This window comes from Lycorma delicatula, chromosome 1 (assembly GCF_047948215.1).
Source record: "Lycorma delicatula isolate Av1 chromosome 1, ASM4794821v1, whole genome shotgun sequence".
Classification (NCBI taxonomy): Eukaryota; Metazoa; Arthropoda; class Insecta; order Hemiptera; family Fulgoridae; genus Lycorma; species Lycorma delicatula.
Window position 1 is genome coordinate 387,302,686 of NC_134455.1, and position 21,418 is coordinate 387,324,103.

A 21,418-nucleotide genomic window follows, 5' to 3' on the forward strand; every position below is an offset into this window, starting at 1 on the left:
TGAATTTTATTAAGCTTTTTTTTTTGGTTTTCTGAAAAACACATTTATTAAACTGAATTTTTTTCAGTTGAATTCATGATTCAGAAATGTGACATTATTGTAAAATATTTTAAATATTTGTTTTCTAAAACAAAGACAGAAAAACCTTTTAACAGAATGTTAAAAAGGAAATTCTTAAATCAGCAGAAGCAAACTTAGGCAGAAATAAGAGAACTGGTAGAAAACCTTGGGTTTCAGACGATATATTGCAGCTGATGGATGAACGTAGAAAATATAAGAATTCTAGTGATGAAGAAAGTAAAAGGAACTATCGGCAATTAAGAAATGCTATAAACAGGAAAGGCAAACTGGCGAAAGAAGAGTGGATTAAAGAAAAGTGTTCAGAAGTGGAAAGAGAAATGAACATTGGTAAAATAGACGGAGCATACAGGAAAGTTAAGGAAAATTTTGGGGTACATAAATTAAAATCTAATAATGTGTTAAACAAAGATGGTACACCAATATATAATACGAAAGGTAAAGTCGATAGATGGGTGGAATATATTGAAGAGTTATACGGAGGAAATTAATTAGAAAATGGTGTTATAGAGGAAGAAGAGAAAGTTGAGGAGGATGAAATGGGAGAAACAATACTGAGATCTGAATTTAAGAGAGCATTAAAAGATTTAAATGGCAGAAAGGCTCCTGGAATAGACGGAATACCTGTAGAATTACTGCGCAGTGCAGGTGAGGAAGCGATTGATAGATTATACAAACTGGTGTGTAATATTTATGAAAAAGGGGAATTTCCGTCAGACTTCAAAAAAAGTGTTATAGTAATGATACCAAAGAAAGCAGGGGCAGATAAATGTAAAGAATACAGAACAATTAGTTTAACTAGTCATGCATCAAAAATCTTAACTAGAATTCTATACAGAAGAATTGAGAGGAGAGTGGAGGAAGTGTTAGGAGAAGACCGATTTGGTTTCAGGAGAAGTATAGGGACAAGGGAAGCAATTTTAGGCCTCAGATTAATAGTAGAAGGAAGATTAAAGAAAAACAAACCGACATACTTGGCGTTCATAGACCTAGAAAAGGCATTCGATAACGTAGACTGGAATAAAATGTTCAACATTTAAAAAAAATTAGGGTTCAAATACAGAGATAGAAGAACAATTGCTAACATGTACAGGAACCAAACAGCAACAGTAACAATTGAAGAACATAAGAAAGAAGCTGTAATAAGAAAGGGAGTCTGACAAGGATGTTCCCTGTCTCCGTTACTTTTTAATCTTTACATGGAACTAGCAGTTAATGATGTTAAAGAACAATTTAGATAAGGAGTAACAGTACAAGGTGAAAAGATAAAGATGCTACGATTTGCTGATGATATAGTAATTCTAGTCGAGAGTAAAAGGATTTAGAAGAAACAATGAACGGCATAGATAAAGTCCTACGCAAGAACTATCGCATGAAAATAAACAAGAACAAAACAAAAGTAATGAAATGTAGTAGAAATAACAAAGATGGATCACTGAATGTGAAAATAGGAGGAGAAAAGATTATGGAGGTAGAAGAATTTTGTTATTTGGGAAGTAGAATTACTAAAGATGGACGAAGCAGGAGCGATATAAAATGCCGAATAGCACAAGCTAAACGAGCCTTCAGTAAGAAATATAATTTGTTTACATCAAAAATTAATTTAAATGTCAGGAAAAGATTTTTGAAAGTGTATGTTTGGAGTGTCGCTTTATATGGAAGTGAAACTTGGACGATCGGCGTACCTGAGAAGAAAAGATTAGAGGCTTTTGAAATGTGGTGCTACAGGAGAATGTTAAAAATCAAATGGGTGGATAAAGTGTCAAATGAAGAGGTGTTGCGGCAAATAGATGAAGAAAGAAGCATTTGCAAAAATATAGCCAAAAGAACATGCAGACTTATAGGCCACATATTAAGGCATCCTGGAATAGTCGCTTTAATATTGGAGGGACAGGTAGAAGGAAAAATTATGTAGGCAGGCCACGTTTGAAATATGTAAAAAAAATTGATAGGGATGTAGGATGTAGAGGGTATACTGAAATGAAACGACTAGCACTAGATAGGGAATCTTGGAGAGCTGCATCAAACCAGTCAAATGACTGAAGAAAAAAAAAAATTGTTTTCTAAATAAAAATGTTGATGTTTTTAATTTAAAGTTGTTTTTTTAAATATTAAATGTTAGATTTAAAAAAACATTTTATCAAGAAATAATATTCAGTTTTTTTTTAATGTCATTCAATTTTTATGAATAGTTTTTCTTTGAAAAAATTTATCTGAAGTAGCCTGTTCAAAAAAAGAGTTATTTCACTGATAAAGAATAATTATAATTTTAATGTAGAAGTGTTAGAAGAAAATAAAAAAATTTATGTTTTATTTATGTAACTTAAGTTAATGTATTTTTAAATTTTATAAGTAATATTTTGTTATAAATTATAATATTTTTACTCGTGTTTTATTTTCTAGTATTTGTGTTGAGAGAAGAAACTGGTTTAAGGTAGATAGCTGTTTAAGGCAACAGTACCAAGAAATTACATATTAGATTGGCTTTTCTCTATATGAACAGCTTTAGAATTTGTTTCTTTTATTTTTTATTTTTTCCACCAAAAATTTATAATTTTGAAATTATTAAATTGTGAATTGTTTTGCAAATTATTTCAGTTACAGATGAATATACAGGTAGTCTACATAATAAAATTACTTATGTAACAGTGTGATAGTATACCATGCATTTTGTGGTTTACAAAAGGAAATAAAAGTCCTTTATGAATATTATTTATTTTATTTTTTTTTTTTATTTTCACATTTTTGTGATTTTTAAACAAATGTAAAACAAAGATACTGGCTTCTGTTAATGATGTGTTTAAAACTTTTGATTAACTACATCTCATTGGTAGATATATATATATATATATATGGTTGAATATTTTCAAAAAAATAATCAAAAGCAAAAAAAATCTCATTTTGTTTTAATTTGAAAATTGCCATAAAAACACACGTTGTAGTATGGAGTTATCTTTCTTTCTTTTTCCTGTTTAGCCTCCAGGAATTACTGTTCAGGTATTGCATCTGAGGATGATATGTATGAGTGTAACTTAAATGTAGTCTTGTACAGTCTCAGTTCAACCATTCCTGAGATATGATAAATCAGCTGATTTGGGAAGATACATTCACCACTAGAACAACCTAGAAGTTGGAGTTATCCAGCTAAAAAGAACGGAAGTCAACATTATTTTATGGGCATCTGTTTAATTAACTATGACTTCAACTGTTACAAATTTATCCTTGCATTAACTTAAGACCCCTTAAAAGTTTTAGATGTGATTCAAGAGTAATGATTATTTACTCTTCTTTAACATATATATGATTTTTGGTATTACACCTTTAAGGTTAATTGTACTAATTTAATACATACTCAAAAATTATCTTGAATTTTAATTTTCCTTTTAATTATTCCTTATCTTCAAATTGATAGTAAATAATTGGCCGCAGATTATCACCTGTTTGAATACTTCCTTATGTCAAATATTCCTGCCTTAATACTTCATAACTGCATTCTCTCTTGTAATAAATTGCATTACTGCATATATATATATATATATATATCCAACTATATCTTCAAAGGATTACTCTAGAATTTCCTAGATCAAATTTATACTTTGTGGGGTTGAACTTCATTTTTTTCTTCTTACACATAGAAATTGATTTAAATCTTTCTTATCAGTTCTAGCTTTCTAAGCGTATCCAAACCATTAGAAGTGAGATAGTTTTTCATTATCTCATTCCACTAAAAAAATGATAAATTAATATTTTCTGGTCTTCCCTATTTCCTTCTCAAAACTTTTTTTTACAGCATGAATTCTTTTCCTTTTTTCTCCAGTTATGGAACAAGGTTATGTTCTATAAATTTGTTTCTTTAGTGTTTTGATATCCTCATTTTGTTACAATCTTTTAGCAGCATGGAAAAATTGAAATTTTTTAAACTTTGTCCAGATTTTTTCCTAATAAATTGTTACATTATTATTTGACAAAAATAATCTTGAAATATAATTATCCTGGCTAAAATATAGTTGTAAGGAGATAAAACGGACTCATAATATTTTGCCAGCAGCAGTTTAAATATTAATGATTAATCACTGTATTTTTTTTTAAATAATTAAATTTCATTGTTTTCTGAATATTATATTTTGTCCTTGTTTATTTTCCTGGCACCAAACACAATTTTTGTTATATTTGTTAAAAAAAAAACTTTTTTTATTGAATTTATACATAGGTTTTGAATGCTAAATAAATTTTATGTTGTTTAACATGATGGAGCCAATCCATCAAAATCCCTCAGCTGTATTACTAGCTACAGATCTGAATGTGAAATCTGGCCTGCTACCACAATTTAGGTTTGACAGAGAAACCAAGACTGGCCATAATCATTTGGTGTAGGGTTTACTTTTGAACCTTGAAAGGCTCTGCACTGTCCAGATCTGTATCCCTCCTGCTGCAAATATGGTTATTAGGATAAATCAGATCTCTTTGGTTAGGTGCTTTCAGTAGAATTGTTATGCTTGCATAATGAATAGGCTAGAATTCCAGGTTGCTGCATTATGATTGAGTAGACTATTAATCATAATGCAGCAATGATATGATCCTTAATCCTGTGATTCCACAGTGAATGTTAAATCAGATTTGCCGCCCAAGAAAAAGATATTGCTGCTGCCAACTTCCATCAGTATGGTTAACATATGGGTAACAGATAATAAACAATATCATGTGCCTGTCAAACTGATAGCTAACGCTCCATACATGAAGATCTGTGTTTCTCCCACTGCATCCTCCAGCAGTAAGCTTGAGATTGTATTGTTGCTGCAGTCAAAGCTTAACAACCAATTCATATGTAATAAATTCTCGCAGAAAAAATATGGGTTGCTATGATCTCATTGTGCTAGGGACGTCAGCAGCTGATGATAGTTCTCAGCAGCTGTAAAAATCTTGATCAAAATATTTTTTTTTCCCTTTTAACTCTAATGTACCCTTAAACATTATCATATAATTTTATACCTTTATAATACCATTCTTATTTAAATAGTAATTTTTTCTATTATTTCTAAATACTGATTAATTTATTTTTATGTATATTTGTGACTGCATAATGAGAGGTACCATTTATTTTCTAATTTTTAATGCCAAGTCTAAATTTGTTTATCATAATAATATTAGGAATGAGAAAGTATGCATTAGATTATATTATGCAGCCACATTATATGTATTAATAATTTAATAGAAAGGTAAAAAAAATTATATACAGGTAAATTCAAGGTATGGTTTTGTAATATTTAAGAATATTTCAGCCTTTAAAGCTAATTGTATATTGTGATCACTAAACACAACAATTTTATTCACATAAACACTCACTGAAAAGTACACTTTTGACTGTTGAATCAAAAGTAAATTCATTATTTTTGTTCCAGTTTTTAATGTCTGTAACTCATGCAAAGCACCTCAAGTATGAAAGGCCAATTTAAAGTGGCCTTTTTGAGAGTAATGATCATTATATTGTTAGTCCGTGGTGAACACGAGCTCACGTTCAACTGTTTTGGCATGGCATGATGTGCAAAAAGATTATATATTTCAGTGGATTGTAAAAATTGATATATAATTGTAAAAAAGTTATGTACATTCAAAAATAAAGATTACAAAATATGTAAATGCTCAGCTGTTGCTTGCATGGTGTAATTATGGTACATTTTATACAAAACAACATTTAATAAAAAAGTTTATTAAATTCTTTATTTTCAGCTGAAAATGAAGAACTTCCGGAATCATTGATTCGTGTTATGAAATTAACAGGAAAGTCTTTGATATTTTATAATATTAATTTATGTGATAAAAATGCTCTTAAGGAAGTGTTCAGTAAAGTAAGTATTATTATATATTTGTAATGTTTAATATTATATTGCATATAAAAAATAAAGTAAATAGAATTTTATTTATCAAACTATTTTCAATACTATAACATGCTTATGTGGTATTCATCAGTCATGTAGATGATTAACTAATAGGCATTATATATAATCCCTTTGTTATTGAATCAGCTCCTCCCTTCTGCCTTTTACTCTTCAAGTCACTTCGTATGTCAAGACTAAATGTTCAACCTTTTTTCTGCTTTTTCCATTTGCCCTGCCACCTGTATTGTCCTATTGGCGGCTATCTCAGTTTGCAGTCTGGAATCATTAAATGTTTTATACATGTTTTGTACATAACATAAAACATTATTACCTTTTCAGTTTTTTTTTATCAATTTAAACATACACTGTTCAATTTCTTTTTGTTTTCTATGTATGAGGTCTGTAAATGAAGTAATGAGATTAGTTTTTTCAGCAGCCAAAGTGGCAACATTCTAAAGTTACTAGTAAACGTATGGTTTACTACACTGGTAGTAAGTCCATATGGTAAACATATGGACAGCTGATTTATATTAGGTATTAATATTTTTAGTCTATTTTTGCCAGCTGAGATGTAAACAAATTTTTCATGAAACGAGTTTTTGTCGTGCATTACAAAAATGAGTGCCTAATTATGAGTTACAAGTTTCTCATAAGTTGATTGTAAACAATCAAGTTTTGTGTTAAACTCTGTGAGAATGCTACTGAGACTTTTTCAAAATTGAAAAGGGCGCATGGAGATGACGCTCCGTCACAAGCCCAAGGTTTTAGGTGGTTTAAAGCATTTTCAGATGTCCGGGAATCAGTTGTGGACGATCCATGCTCTGGAAGATCGTTAACGTCAAAAAATGACAACATTGTTGAGCGAATCAGACTTGATATGGTATGACCAGTGATTAACTGTCAGAATGATTGCAGAACAATTGAATTTGAACCATACCACAGACCATCAAATTTTGACAAACGTATTGGACATGAAAAAAGTTTGTGTAAAATTGGTCCCAAAAAGCAGCCTCACTGTTGAACAGAAAAACAACAGGGTGGAAGTGTGCCACGATCTTTTAGGGCAAATTGAAACTGATCCTGATTTTCTAAAAAATGTTATTACTGGTGATAATCCTGGATATTTGAGTACAACCCAGATACAAAACGCCAGAGCAAGGAGTGGCACATTTCAAACTCACCATGTCCCAAAAAAGCAAAAATTAGCAAATCAAAACCATGGTAATTTGTTTCTTTGATAGTAATGGCATTGCCCATAAGGAGTTTTTGGACAGACTGGAAATCAATATGTTTACTGAGAAATTCTTGAAAGAGTGGAAAAGAGCTGGTCTCATGCGGGCAACGCATGAGACCAGCCATCACAGACAACTGGATGCTGCATTATAACAACACACCTGGTTGCACTGCACTTTCAGTTAATGAGTTTTTGGCAAAGAAAAACATTCCTGTTTTTCCTGTTTTTTTAAGGTGCTCAACCACCTTATTCACTTGACTTGAGTTCCTGTGACTTTTTCCAGTTCCCAACTTTAAAAAAACATCTAAAAGAACACCATTTTGGAACAGTAGAAAACATTTTTAAAAAACGTAACCGACCATCTAAAGGACATTCCGGTTTCTGTATTCCAACACTGCTATGAAGAGTATGAAAACACTCCTTCCATTTGAAGCATTGCATGACTTCCCAAGGGAACTATTTTGAAGGTGATAGAGTCCATGTATAATTTAATTATAAATAAAAAGTTTTTTGAACCAGTTTCATTACCTTTATTTACAGACCTCGTATGTGTTTCTATATATAGAAATATAATAATAGGAATATATTCTATATATATAATATAATTTAATTGTTAACCAGTCTTTACTAAATTATGTCAACATTATCTACTGAATCTATAAAAAAATATTTATTTTTTTACTTCCTTGTACAAAAATAAAGGAAAGTAAAGAGCTTTTAAACAATATATCATAAGTGGTACTTATTTTCATTCGTTACAGAATTATAGCCAAACAAAATTTTAATTAATGAAATATTTGGATCTTACAAGGGGAAGTCACATCGGTTCGAATCCAACTTCATTTCTGACTTTTTTTTTTAATTTAAATATATTGATTTTATTAGTAACTATTAACTGCTGATTATAAAAAAAATTGTTACAATAAATAATTTCAACAAATAACCATAAAAAAAAAAAATCAGAAGTTACTAGTGAAATAGAATTTTATATACTTTTAATTTTAAAAAAATGTGTATATGTAATTTAATAGACGTAAAGGATGGAAGTCATGTGGTGTCCATATCAAATTTTTTTTTTTGAGAAGAGAAAGAAAAGCATGATTTCTAATATTAGGATTCTATAGGCTATAGTTGCTTCATAAATATTCAATAATCTAATAGTTTTAAAAGTTTGAACAACTTCTTAAGTTATTTGACAGTTCATTGAACATTATTTTGAATTACACATATAACTAACTGTTTTCTCTTACTCTTTCTTTTTCGCCTGATGATAATACCACATATGCTTGAAGTTTGTGCATGGAATGTAGAAATGGAATTTTGTAGCGTATGAAAAATGCCATACCTGACCAGGATTCAAACCCGGAACATTCAGATTAAAGGCCAAGATGCACTCTATCACGAAGATAGGCAGATTTTGTTTTACATGTAACCTAGGTGTTTAACAAGTATAAGAGGCAACAAATTAATATACTTGTATTAATATACAAATTAATATAAGAAGTCATTTAATTCTTATAATTGCCAAAACCATATATTTAAATTTGTATATAAGACAATTCAGGTGATTTCACACATCTAAGATCTAACATTACTTTAATATATATATAAATTTCTGTGTATATTTATTGTTATTTTTTAAAACTAATTTTTTGTTCTTATTGCTTATTCTTTCCAATATATTAACCAGAACATGTAAAATTATATATGTTACGTTAAAAACATGTGTTATATTTGTTATTTGATTAATATTTTTATGTTATGGTTATGATTTTATAGCACAAGATCGGTTGTGTTATGCATTTTGCTGCATTAAAGGCTGTTGGAGAATCATGTACAATTCCTTTAACTTACTATAGTAACAATATCACAGGATCTATCATTTTATTTGAGGTAAAAATGTTTATTTAAGTTAAATTTTATTACTAGTCATATATTACTTTCTACCCATTCAGGAGGAAATTATTTTTTATATTAAATTATCTCCTAATTTTTTTTATTGTTTGGAATCTGAAGATATCAAAATCTTGATTACAAAATTCTGTTCTCATTTGTGGAAATATTTGTTTTCGCTTTTATTTCAGGAACAACTTTAATAAACTACAATTATAAAATTTTTTAGTTTATATTACAAGTTTATTATAAAATTTGGTAGTTTATATAATGAATCTATTAAATTTGGTTTAAAAACTGAATGAGTAGATAGGGAGATTTTGAAGGAGTGCTTTATCTTAGAGGTGTTTGGACAAATTTTACAATGAAGGTGTAGTTTTGAATTTAATAAAAAATACTATCATTGGAAATAACTTTACAAGTCAGTGAAAAATATGCTTTAAAATTTATGCTTTTTTTTACTTATTGTATTTGAATATCTAGGTTCATTGAATATAGATTATGAAGTGTGTATAGAAACGGTTTCAGTCACTTGAAAAGTGTGCTTCAACATCAGTTAGACTTACATGAAAAGGAATCAGAAATTTGTCTTTTTATATGAATTTGAGCAAATTTAAACTAATTTGAATGTCTACAGCTTCATATGTGGTAAAATGTTTTGTAATTTAGTAAGTTCATTGATATTATTAAATTTTTATACAATTCATCCCCTCAATAAAAAAATTGTAAATAAGACATTATTGTTTAATTAAATATTTAAGTTTGAATTAGTTTTCAAAACTTATGAAAGGATTAAGAACTAACTAGTTTTCTGTCACCAAAAATTTAACATAAATTGTTTAGACTTTGTTTTATCAACTTGAAATAATTTAAATTTATTTTACTCAAAAAACCTTACCAAAGTTTGGATTTTTTATTGACTTTATAAGGATTTATAATAGATTACTAAAAATAATGGAGGAAGAGGAGGAGGAGTAGTAGTAGTAGTAGTAGTAGTAGTAGTAGTAATGGTGGCACCAAAGAAAGAAAGTATCCCAGAAAAACTATGTGCAGCATGTTTAGAATATGTGTAAGGCATGTAAAACTAATATTTTAGATGGTGTACCTCACAGTTCTCTCTGCAAATGGATATACACTAAGCCTCAATGTTAAGATCTCTGCTTTTTGCATTTGAATGAACTCTAACGGTTGTGTAATATTGATTTTGTTTGCAATGAGTAAAACCATACTGTATTATTTTTAACTATAATATTTATCAATCACTAAACTTGTCATCATTATTAATTATTTATTGCGCCTTTATATACTCTTGTCTAAAATAGAGTATTACTACAGTTTGGAGCTATTTCAGAAATCAAAATAAGTTTTCATGATACAAAGATTTTCTCAGATATTTGTGTGGTCCTAGTAAATATGATGTTTCATACAGACTAAATTTAGTAAATTAAAAGTTCTGACATCTCCATGGGTTTATATTTATGAATATGTGATCTATATTTAAATAATAGATTAATCTCTTTTATTAAACCAGAAAACAGAAATATTTCACATTAAACAATATACTTTGGCTATGAGACAGGACTTTATTCTCTGGCAATCCACAAGATCTTCAGGGCAGAGGGTAGAGGTGAATGCATGAGATATGTTTGTTTTATCACTATTTGATGAGTTAGTTTTTTAAACTGAACTCTTAAAAAAAAATTTATTATTAATATATCTTATAAATAGAATTGTATTTTTTTTTTTTTTAATTTTGGAATAAAGCTAGATGAGGTTCTCAGATTTAATGACTTTGTTTTAGATTTGTTATACATCTTTCAGTATAGAGCTGGACTCAATGATTAAGTTCGATCAATGAGGTTAAAAAAGGATGTAGCCTTTAACTAGCGTTGTTTTCCCAGTAAAAATAGTAAATAATTCTTTTCATTATATTTTAATGCTTTAAGGCCTGGATCTGTGTAAGTTGTCAGGGCACAAAACCTAGGCATTTTTGAGCTACTAAAATTATTACGATAACCCAGTAAATGTTACATCAACTGTAAAAGTTACAGCTGTAGTATTTATTGATATTGAACAAATTGCAATGATGTATTCTCCAAAATCATTGTAGCAGTACAAATTTCATAAAAACAAATTAAAAATTCACAAAAATATTATCAGTATTTATTTTTCTTTTATCACATATATCAAACATATTTATGCTAATAACTACTTACTATTTACAATATAAAACTTTATAATGACAAACACAAAGAAAAGCACTCTGAAAATACAAATTTTGTAAGTTGGGCATTGTAATGGCAACATATAACTTCAAATAATTTAGAACCAGTTCAACAAAATTTTCATTATTTCTAAAATATCCACTAGACAAAGTCAAAGACTACACTGAATTATTTTTAATAGACTACTATAGCTAGAACAAATATGCACCATTGCATATCATTATGGATTGTAATAAAGTCACCCGATCTGTGCTTCGTTCCTGGGAAAAGGACATTGTTTCTTGTTAACATATATACATACAGGTTATATAGGACTAACCTACCAGGTTGGTCTAGTGGTTAACGTGTCTTCCCAAATCAACTGATTTGGAAGTCGAGAGTTCCAGCGTTCAAGTCCTAGTAAAGCCAGATATTTTTACATGGATTTGAATACTAGATCGTGGATACCGGTGTTCTTTGGTGGTTGGGTTTCAATTAACCACACATCTCAGGAATGGTCGAACTGAGAATGTACAAGACTACACTTCATTTACACTCATCATATCATCCTCATTCATCCTCTGAAGAATTATCTAAACGGTAGTTACCGGAGGCTAAACAGGAAAATGAAAAGAAAAGGTTATATAGGACTGAAAGCGATAACATTCATTAATATGTAATGATTTTTTTTTTAGGTTATGAAAGAAGCTGGAGTTAAAAATTTAGTTTATTCATCATCATCCACTGTGTATGGTAATCCTCAGTTCCTGCCTTTGACAGAAACACATCCAACTGGTCAAGGTTGCACCAATCCTTATGGAAAATCAAAATATTTCGTTGAGGAAATTCTAAAGGATCTTGCTTCATCAGATAAGGTATTCAAAGTTAATGAAATTTTGATAGTTTCCTTAAAATCTGTTTTGTACTCAAGTAATTTATTTGAGTAAATCTTATATAGAGATGAAATTCTATTATTAAAATAAAATCTGTAAAAAAATTCATGATTATACCATCACCTATAGTGAATTAGGTAGGAATTTTTGCTATTACTATTTAACATAATTATTAAAAACCTATGGTTTTCCTCTTTTTTTAACATAATATATAGCATAATAATTACTCAGTTTAGTTTTCAATTGGATTTTTTTTCTTCAGGTTTTACTATCATTACTGTTAATATATTTTTACTTTTATTTCTATCAGTTAGTTTTAACAACTTATAGATATCTAAATTTATTTGAATAAAAAAGGCATACCTGTTTCAGTATGACTGTATCAAAAATTAGCAATATGTTAACAATAATTAAGATATTTCAGACTAAGAAGAATAGGTCCATAAAATTTCTGCAGAATACATAAAACATATTTTTTCATTTTTGTCTGGTTTGATATACTTCCCCACACTGTTCTTCATTGATTTATATATGTTATAATCGTAACTTTTTTACCCTTTACACTTACTTTTAGAATCAAGTTCACTAATTCTTAATATATGGCTTACCAGCCTTGTCCATTTTATTACATTCTGTCTTAAACTTCTCTTTCTTCTCCAATTCATCATTGTATACTCTATGTACTCATCTAATCTCTAGCGTTCTACAGCATCTCATTTGAAAAACCTCTTTGTATTCTAAATTTGTTGCCATATAATTGTACACTCCTTATAAACATATTTAAAAATTGTTTTCTAATTCTTAACTTGTTATGTGAAAACAGTAAAGATTTGTCTTCTGATTTTATACAGAAAACAAATCATGATCAGATAGGTCTTATTTTAATACATTCAGTCATCTTTAATTTATTTATCCTTTGTAATTTTACTGCTTATAAAAAAATCATCTGATGTTATGTTCTATATTAATATCTAATTATTATTCAACTTTTTGGTTGCTTTTTATTGTTTGTTTTATATGCTTTGAATTAGAATTTCATCTTGACCAGTTAGAAGTATTTAATAGTATGGACTAATGGGCCAACTTAATATTAATTAATGAACTAACTTAACTATTGACTAAATTATTCTTAATTTCAGTCAAAATAGTATGTATTAATATCATCAGTGAATTTTAATATTTTTATTTTTTCTCTCTGGATGATTACTTAAAAGTTTATATTATGTATCACTTTCTCCATTTATAGATTAAAAAGCAGTGGTTATCTATAATATTGTTATATTTATTCTATTTTTCTTAAGGTCTTAAACACTTTATTTCACTCTAAATTATCAGATGCTCTGTCAAGATATGCAGATGCCATTATTAATAAATGGCTATTCTCTTCAACTAGCCTTCTAAAATTAATCTGATGACTAAAATTGATTGAGTTTTCTTGCTTTCCCTGGTTAATATCTTTTGTTAAAACCAGTTTGGTCTTAAATCTATTTTACAGTTTACCATTTCTTCTATTGTTCTAGTAATAAAAACTAGTTTACTTAATTCTAGTAGTTAATAATATGGGAACATGGATAGTTAAACTTGTCATAAGTTAGTTCTTTGTTATTGGTAGAATTTAGAGCTAGTGTGGACTGTATTTTAGATGAGATGGTAGATGATGAAATGAAGCAACGCTATGTTCTTCTTGAATTGTTATTTTTAATTTCTTATCACCCTTGACATTTTGATTGAATTACAATAGTTACATTAAACTTAAGAATGTATGACACTTTAGTCATAATTGAACTTGAACATTATCAAGAAACTATGAGTCCCCTTGGACTGAAATGAAAACACAACCGCACTGTGCAGGATTCTGACGTAGAATAATCATACGAGCTTAACTCGCCAGTGAGCACTAGCACCCACTTGATCGCAGCACCAGACGGCTCGACGTGGAACGGAACAGTTATGGAGTAAGTTATTATTCTAGTATTTGGATTAAGTATGCTACTCCATAACTGTTTGCAGACTTTATTTTGTAGCAGTTTATATGACCATCGTGGACAGTCTACATCATGGTATAAAGAAACTAGTAGAAGCATGTCCAAAATGAAATATTGCTTGTTTGTTGAACACACCAGTGTAGTATATGTATAACTAATTTAAAATGTCGTAATTTAAAACAATTTATAAATATACTCTAAAAATTAATAAATAATATGAAGGTACTGTTAACTTTCAATAAAATTTGAACATTAAATTATTTTTTAAAAGGAAATCTATGATTATAAATCAGTCTTTAATAATTTCTTAGAAAAGAATAGATAAACCAAACAGTTTACGGTAATTGTAATCATTATAAAGTTAGATGAATGAAGGTATAAAAAGTATCATTATTATATAGCATTTTTCATTAGCATATATAGTGTCCATTCTTAAAATCCATTTAAGTGTAATAAAATATGTTTAATGGCAGTATAATGACCTGGAAAATAATTAAAAGCTTTGAGAGAAGACATATTGTATTTTTGTTAAAAAATAAGCTTGTGTAAAATAAAAATAACAGATTTGTACTTTTGTGCTGTTATAATTATAAATTGCTAATAATCTTATATTTTGAAAAAGGTTCGGTTAGTGACAATGATGTTCTGTTGTAGATAATGTGTTGTAGACAGAGTTAAATTATAATGATTTGCAAACGTTTATTGGCTGATAACTACCAGTAAGGTTTAGTGATTAGATTATTGTATTTGAATAGAATTAAGCCCATTTTATTTAAAAAGACAATAGATATGCAGGAACTTTTAGTCAGAGGTAGTTAAGATGAGTCTTGATTATGCAGCTCTTGGCCAGAGATCATTTTATCTGTGCATTAGTTATAAAATTGTGGTTTTTAGGAGCAACCATGCACGTTGGGTAAGTTAATTTGTAGTAATAATGATAGCATTTATATCATATTATTTAGAAGAAATATAAATAAACTAAGTAAGTAAAATTTAATTATGTATCTAATGACAATGTTAGGTTTTCATTATTATTCTTTATAAAGAGATATTGCACTGCATACACTATCCATTTATAATAAAATATTTTTTTGTTCTCTTGGATGATATGTGTTCTGTAAAACCATGTCTTGCAGTTTTCACATATAGAACCAGTGAAAAGTTTATATTTGCCACTCTCAGCCAGAATCTTCAGCAGCAAGATGTACATCTTGTAGAAAAGACATCATATAGTAAAATTTGTGTACAACTGTGAGATACTTCAAAACATAGAAAGCTACTGATCATTCCAGAACTACACACATTATTGCAAACATTTCATTAATTTTAAGATATAGAAGTGTTTTTTCAGTGAATATTGTAAAATGTTCTCGTCTTTATATTTTAAATTAATGTTTTGTTTTTAATTTTAATTAACACAAACCCTTATCAAACTGTAGCTAAAGAGTACTCAGAATTACAACTTATTAATATAATTATAAATATTTTTATTATGGCATAATTTTATTAATAATCCCCAGCTGTTACACTGTTGTTCTGTACTGAAGTTGTTTGTCTTATATCTCATCAGGATCATGTTGCTATGTGACAAAGTTGCCCAAATTTGCTAGTTCAGTAGTTTACTGAAATTGCCTGATTTATTATTCATGTGCTATGAATGTAAGTATTTCATGACCAAATAATCCCAACCCGAGTAATTGTCAGTTTTCAGATTTAGATTTACTCACCTCCTTTCAACCAGATGTTTTAGTTAGGAAAAATTATATGTTGTTTAAAAGTTATTGAAGCAACAAATAACTGGAAATAAGTTGTTCTATCAGAGCAACAGAGTAGTTACTAGTAAAATGCTGTATAGTTATGCAATTGTCTATCTAAAGGCAGCTTATCCTGCTGTTGCTGTAATTTAATTTAATAGGTTAAATTTTATAGCAAGGTGATCATAAATTTTCCTCAGAAGTATATCTACAAGATGAAGATTATGTCATTTCTAGAGGAAGTCTGCATCTTTATAATAAAAAAATAATAATGTGTTTTTGGCATTTTAGAGTTGGAAAGTGATATCCCTTCGGTACTTCAATCCTGTTGGAGCTCATCCATCTGGTGATATTGGTGAAGATCCAGCCGGGATACCAAACAATCTTATGCCATATATCAGTCAAGTTGCTGTTGGCCGCCAGCCAAAACTTCTTGTTTATGGAAATGATTATGAAACACATGATGGAACAGGTAAGTTTAGCTTATAGCTCTTATGAAGATTTGTATTCATAACAAAATTTAGAAGACTGTACATAGTAAAATTTGTTTTTTTAATACATGCTGGTACAAAGTTTTTAGTCTAAATATTCTCATTCTGAAAATTTCTGCATTTCTAATTCAGATAACTCTGTAATAGACATCTATTAATTTTTTTATGATAGAAAATGCATGTCTATTCCTGACAAACTTCATGCACAGTGCATATAATTGTATGTTCAAGTTTACTCTGCAGTAAATGCTCTTCCAACATGTGCATTCTTTTGTTACATAGATTACTTTTTATTGAGATAAAAATATCATACTTGACTACTAATACAACTTCAGTGGTTAGTTTTGACATAGAAAGCATTTATGGAAACATTTTAATAAATAAAACTGTAACATAATATAATATAAAACATAGAAAGAGATTAAATTAATACTCCCAAAGATATTAATCATGTTAACATATAATAGCAGTAATCAGAAACATTTATTATTTCCACTTTAATATTAATATTGCTTAGCCATATGGATAACATCTATAGGTTCAACAGTTTTAGCCATTTTGTGTGAAATATTATTAAATATTTAAACATAATATTCTACTACATGTTAGGCAGATAGGTAAGATGGCATTTTGATGTTTTACATCTTGTTATACAGAGCTAACAAATTAAAATATTAAATAAATTAAACATTTTTACCAACAAATTAAACTTTACCTATTAATTGGAAAATAATGTAACCATTCAACTCCTAAATATCAAATTTTGATTAATCAATGAAATAAGAACTACCAGTGTACACAGGAAATAAATACAATACACAGATTTATTTCATCCATGGTCATAAAAGTCAGGAACATTGATGTGTTTCTTTTTTAGTATGTATATACAGGGTGATTCAGGAGGATAGGGCAATACTTTGACAACTCATTCTAGAGGCTAGAAATAAGAAAAAAGTTCATATAAACATAGGTCTGAAAACGCTTCGTTAGAGAGTTATACAGGGTGAAAGATTTCGCCCAAGTTTCAGTTCCTCCAGGTAAATTAAGGCTTTCTGAAATTCTGGGAAGGTCAATTAAGGGGCAAATTCAATTGTTTCTTATGGTTTTTGAGCTGGGAAATTGAAAAAAAATAGGTCCTAGAACTGTATCTCTCTTAGAAACTAAGAGAGATACAGAGTTCTAGGACCTATTTTTTTCAGTGTAAGAGAGATACAGTGTAAAACATCAAATATGAAAAGGATGCAATCCACTATTATTTAATGTCCTCCATACTCTGCTTTGTGAAATACTAAGCCGTGTTGCAATTAATCGTGTGCTCGTTGCCGGACTACGTTGAACCATCTGCTGAATGTTTTCACCTTCATCAGCATGATTTGCTTGTCGTTCAGATGAAATATAAGCGCTGGGAAGTATACCATTCTCACAAAGATTATTAAAAATTCTAATAAATACTTTACGATTTGGTACAACACGACCAGGATACCTATGTCGATTTTCCGTAACCGCTGCCGCAGCAGTTCCATTGCAAAATCCATAGATGAAAAGCATGTCGGCATATTCAGCATTAGTGAAGATACGCTGCATTTTTCAAAACAAAACTAAACAGAATTTCCCTTTTTTTAACAGAATTGATTTTTATGCACTGTAAAATGAATACAAAATTACACTTCTTAACAGTTTTCTGAAATTTTTACAATAAGAATTTGACATAATACTGCAAACACGATTGATCAGCGAAAGGTTATTTAACACATTACCACAATTAACTGACAACAATGAGTAGTATTTAAACAAATTGTGATGAAAAAAATCAGTGTTGCCAACTAGTTTTCCGTAGGTCTAAAATTATTGTACCTACTAGACACATCTGTTTTCTTTTTTTGTAACATTTTCTTCTAAGTTTTCATCAGTTTTGTTGTTAATAAAAGTTGACATGTTTAAAAATTTTATTTTTTTTTTGTTGACATTATTTACATCAACCTTCTTATAACTAAATTCTCTACAATTTATGTTTAAAAAATCTATGATTTATTGCCAGTTTAACAATCTTATTGTACGTCAAACGTAAAAAAAATGTGTTTTTTTGCCCTATTTTTGGTGTTTTACATGGGATATCATAGAAACTAAGAGAGATACAGTTCTGGGACCTATTTTTTTTCGATTTCCCAGCTCAAAAACCATAAGAAACAATTGAATTTGCCTCTTAATTGACCTTCCCAGAATTTCAGAAAACCTTAATTTACTCGGAGGACTGAAACTCAGGCAAAATCTTTCACTCTGTATAACTCGCTAATGAAGCGTTTTTGGACCTATGTTTATATGAGCTTTTTTCTTATTTCTAGCCTCTAGAATGAGTTGTCAAAGTATTGCCCTATCCTCCTGAATCACTCTGTATTACAAAAGTTTATATATGTATCATGGTTTCTGAGATATGTAGTGTATATTTAATATACTTTACACATTCACCGAAAATAATCGAACACTGAATTTGAAAATATGGTAGATAAAGCAAACAGCTAAATGAAATGGTTACATCAAATTTAATAGATACAGTTTGAAAACTTCAAATAATGAAAACTAAAGTTAAAAATAATATTAAAATTATAAATGCAATAACAGAATAACAGTAAACTTAGTAGTAATAAGATTTTTAGAATAAGGGAGAACATACATGTAAGAATAATCTAACACAGCAGAACGTCTCATAAAAAAATAAGCACATAAATAATAAAAGATAATATGTCAATTTTAGAAGTAAATTACAATATTAATTTATTGGAACCATTAAAAAAATTTATAAATTTTAAAAATAAAAATTAATGATTTCACAGGTAGCCTATAAGGAGAACATATTGTTTAAATTAGTAAAAAAGGTATAATAATTTTGTGTGAGGGTATACTTTTTATAATTATTACTGATAACATCGTTCAGTTCCATGTAAACATTTGAAAAATTAACATGGTTTTTCTATATTTTAAACATTTATACCTTGAATCATAATTTCAAAAATTCTCCTTTTTTGTGGAGCAACTTATTAGGTATGTACGTACCTCCAGAAATGAGTTCTTCAATTTAAAAATAAGCGTGTATCATTAAGATAAAATTATTTTTCATTAAATTTTTATTAATCATTAATTTGGATAATATTGACAACAATATATGTAATGTTTGAACTATAATAGACTATGTGATATCTTTTTTTATTCAGTCATAAAATTCATATAGCTCATAAGCTTTAAAAACTTAATTTTTCATACACATAATGTTTGAAAGAAATAATTGAAAATTAAAATTTTTATATTATTATAAAACTCTATGTAAATTATGGTAATCCAAAAAAGCAAAAACATATTTGCTTCTTAATTAAAATGTAATTACAGAGGCTTTATTTTGGCTGATTATAGCTGCAAAATATATAATATGTGGAGACCAAGTAAAATTATTTGATAAATATGATTATCCTAGATAAGAAAAATATAAATACGATTTTCTAATTAAAAAATAGAATTTTTTTACAATTAAATGTGTATTACGCAGATAATATGCTTAGGATAATATTTTGATCACTTTTTTATATGGCAATCATATTCATTGTGCAGTATCTTTATTTCATAACCAAGATCTACATCACCCCAAATTCATGTCCCTTGTAGATGTTTTTGTAAATGTATTTGATTCACATGATGCTACCAACATATTCCATATAGTTATAACAGTTTTACTTTTTCAGGTGGTAGAGATTATACAGCATTAAGAGGCAGCTTTCATTGGACTATCATGCTTTATTAATACTTTTTTGGTGATTCTGATCAGCTAGTCCAGTGAAAATGCACACAGTCACCCTTAGCATATAATTTTTTTCTTTGAAACCTAACCTGAACTATTATTAATTAAGACTTTTGTTTTCAACTTGATTAATCTATACATATATATATATTGCCATATACATGTATTTAAATTATATATAAATTGACTTAGGGATTTATAATCTCATCATGTTCAAAGTTAGTCATCATGTTCAAATTTTACTAGTTCATTCATTTTCATTCCTGTTTTTTCACGTGAAGATTTTATATTTGTTTATTGATTTCTAAAATTGAAATGATTTTAAAATTTTAACGTTAAAATTACTTTATTTGATGATAACTACCACTTACACGATACCAACATTATACTAAGCACATTGTCTGTAATTCATCTATGGATAGAGATTTACCTTTGAGTAGTATTATGTCCAAAGTATTACTACTGTCTTCTCTGTGATGCAAGGAAGACATAATAGTTATCAATATTGTAGATACCCTCAAAATAAAATTGTGGATTAAATATTATGATATTTTGTTAATACACTAGTACAGTGAACTAAATAATTTAGAATATGATGTAATACTTAATACTTTGGATTAGAAAACAATAATAAATTTCACCTTTTTTTTATATAAGAACATAAAAAAAAATAAAATAAATTAAACCTGGTTTTTAAAAAACTAAAACTGCAAAAAATCAAGTAACCAGCAACATTAACTACAAAAAAATCAATACATACCTACCACCAAACAATAACAATCTGTGCGATCTAAGTTGTATAGATGATAAAGTTAAGTAAGAAATTTTATAAAATTCACTGTAACCAAAACTGCCAATAGTATAAAATAATAAAAGAAACAATTTATAAAAACACATTAAAAGACTAAAAGAAACAAAAAATAACTTTTATCCCAAACTTTAACCAACTATAAAATTCTTTTCAATGGCGTAAACTTAATTCACAGTAATATCATCATATAATACTGTACAGTGCATTCAGAGAGTTTCTATGCACTGGAATTACAGAAGTGTAATGATGAAATTTTCTTAATTATTACTTTGTTTTTTTTATTTCATTATATTACAGAAATGGATGTACAATAACTCGAATAGTTTATAAGAGGTGTTGAAAATGACCTCCTCCAACATCAATACAACACCGCACACATTTCAATTTGTTTTCAAACCAACCAGCTGATGTA

The 21,418-nt window shown here is 28.4% G+C and overlaps 1 protein-coding gene across 4 annotated transcripts in view; it reads left to right on the forward strand.

Moving 5' to 3' along the window:
* Positions 1-21,418, forward strand: part of Gale (UDP-galactose 4'-epimerase) — a 67,163-nt gene that overhangs the window by 28,745 nt on the left and 17,000 nt on the right. For all 4 annotated transcript variants that reach the window (XM_075353797.1, XM_075353801.1, XM_075353799.1 and 1 more), the window contains exons 3-6: positions 5,806-5,924; positions 8,968-9,081; positions 11,981-12,160; positions 16,209-16,389. In XM_075353797.1, the coding sequence (XP_075209912.1) occupies positions 5,806-5,924; positions 8,968-9,081; positions 11,981-12,160; positions 16,209-16,389 (594 nt within the window). The remainder of the gene's footprint in view (positions 1-5,805; positions 5,925-8,967; positions 9,082-11,980; positions 12,161-16,208; positions 16,390-21,418) is intronic.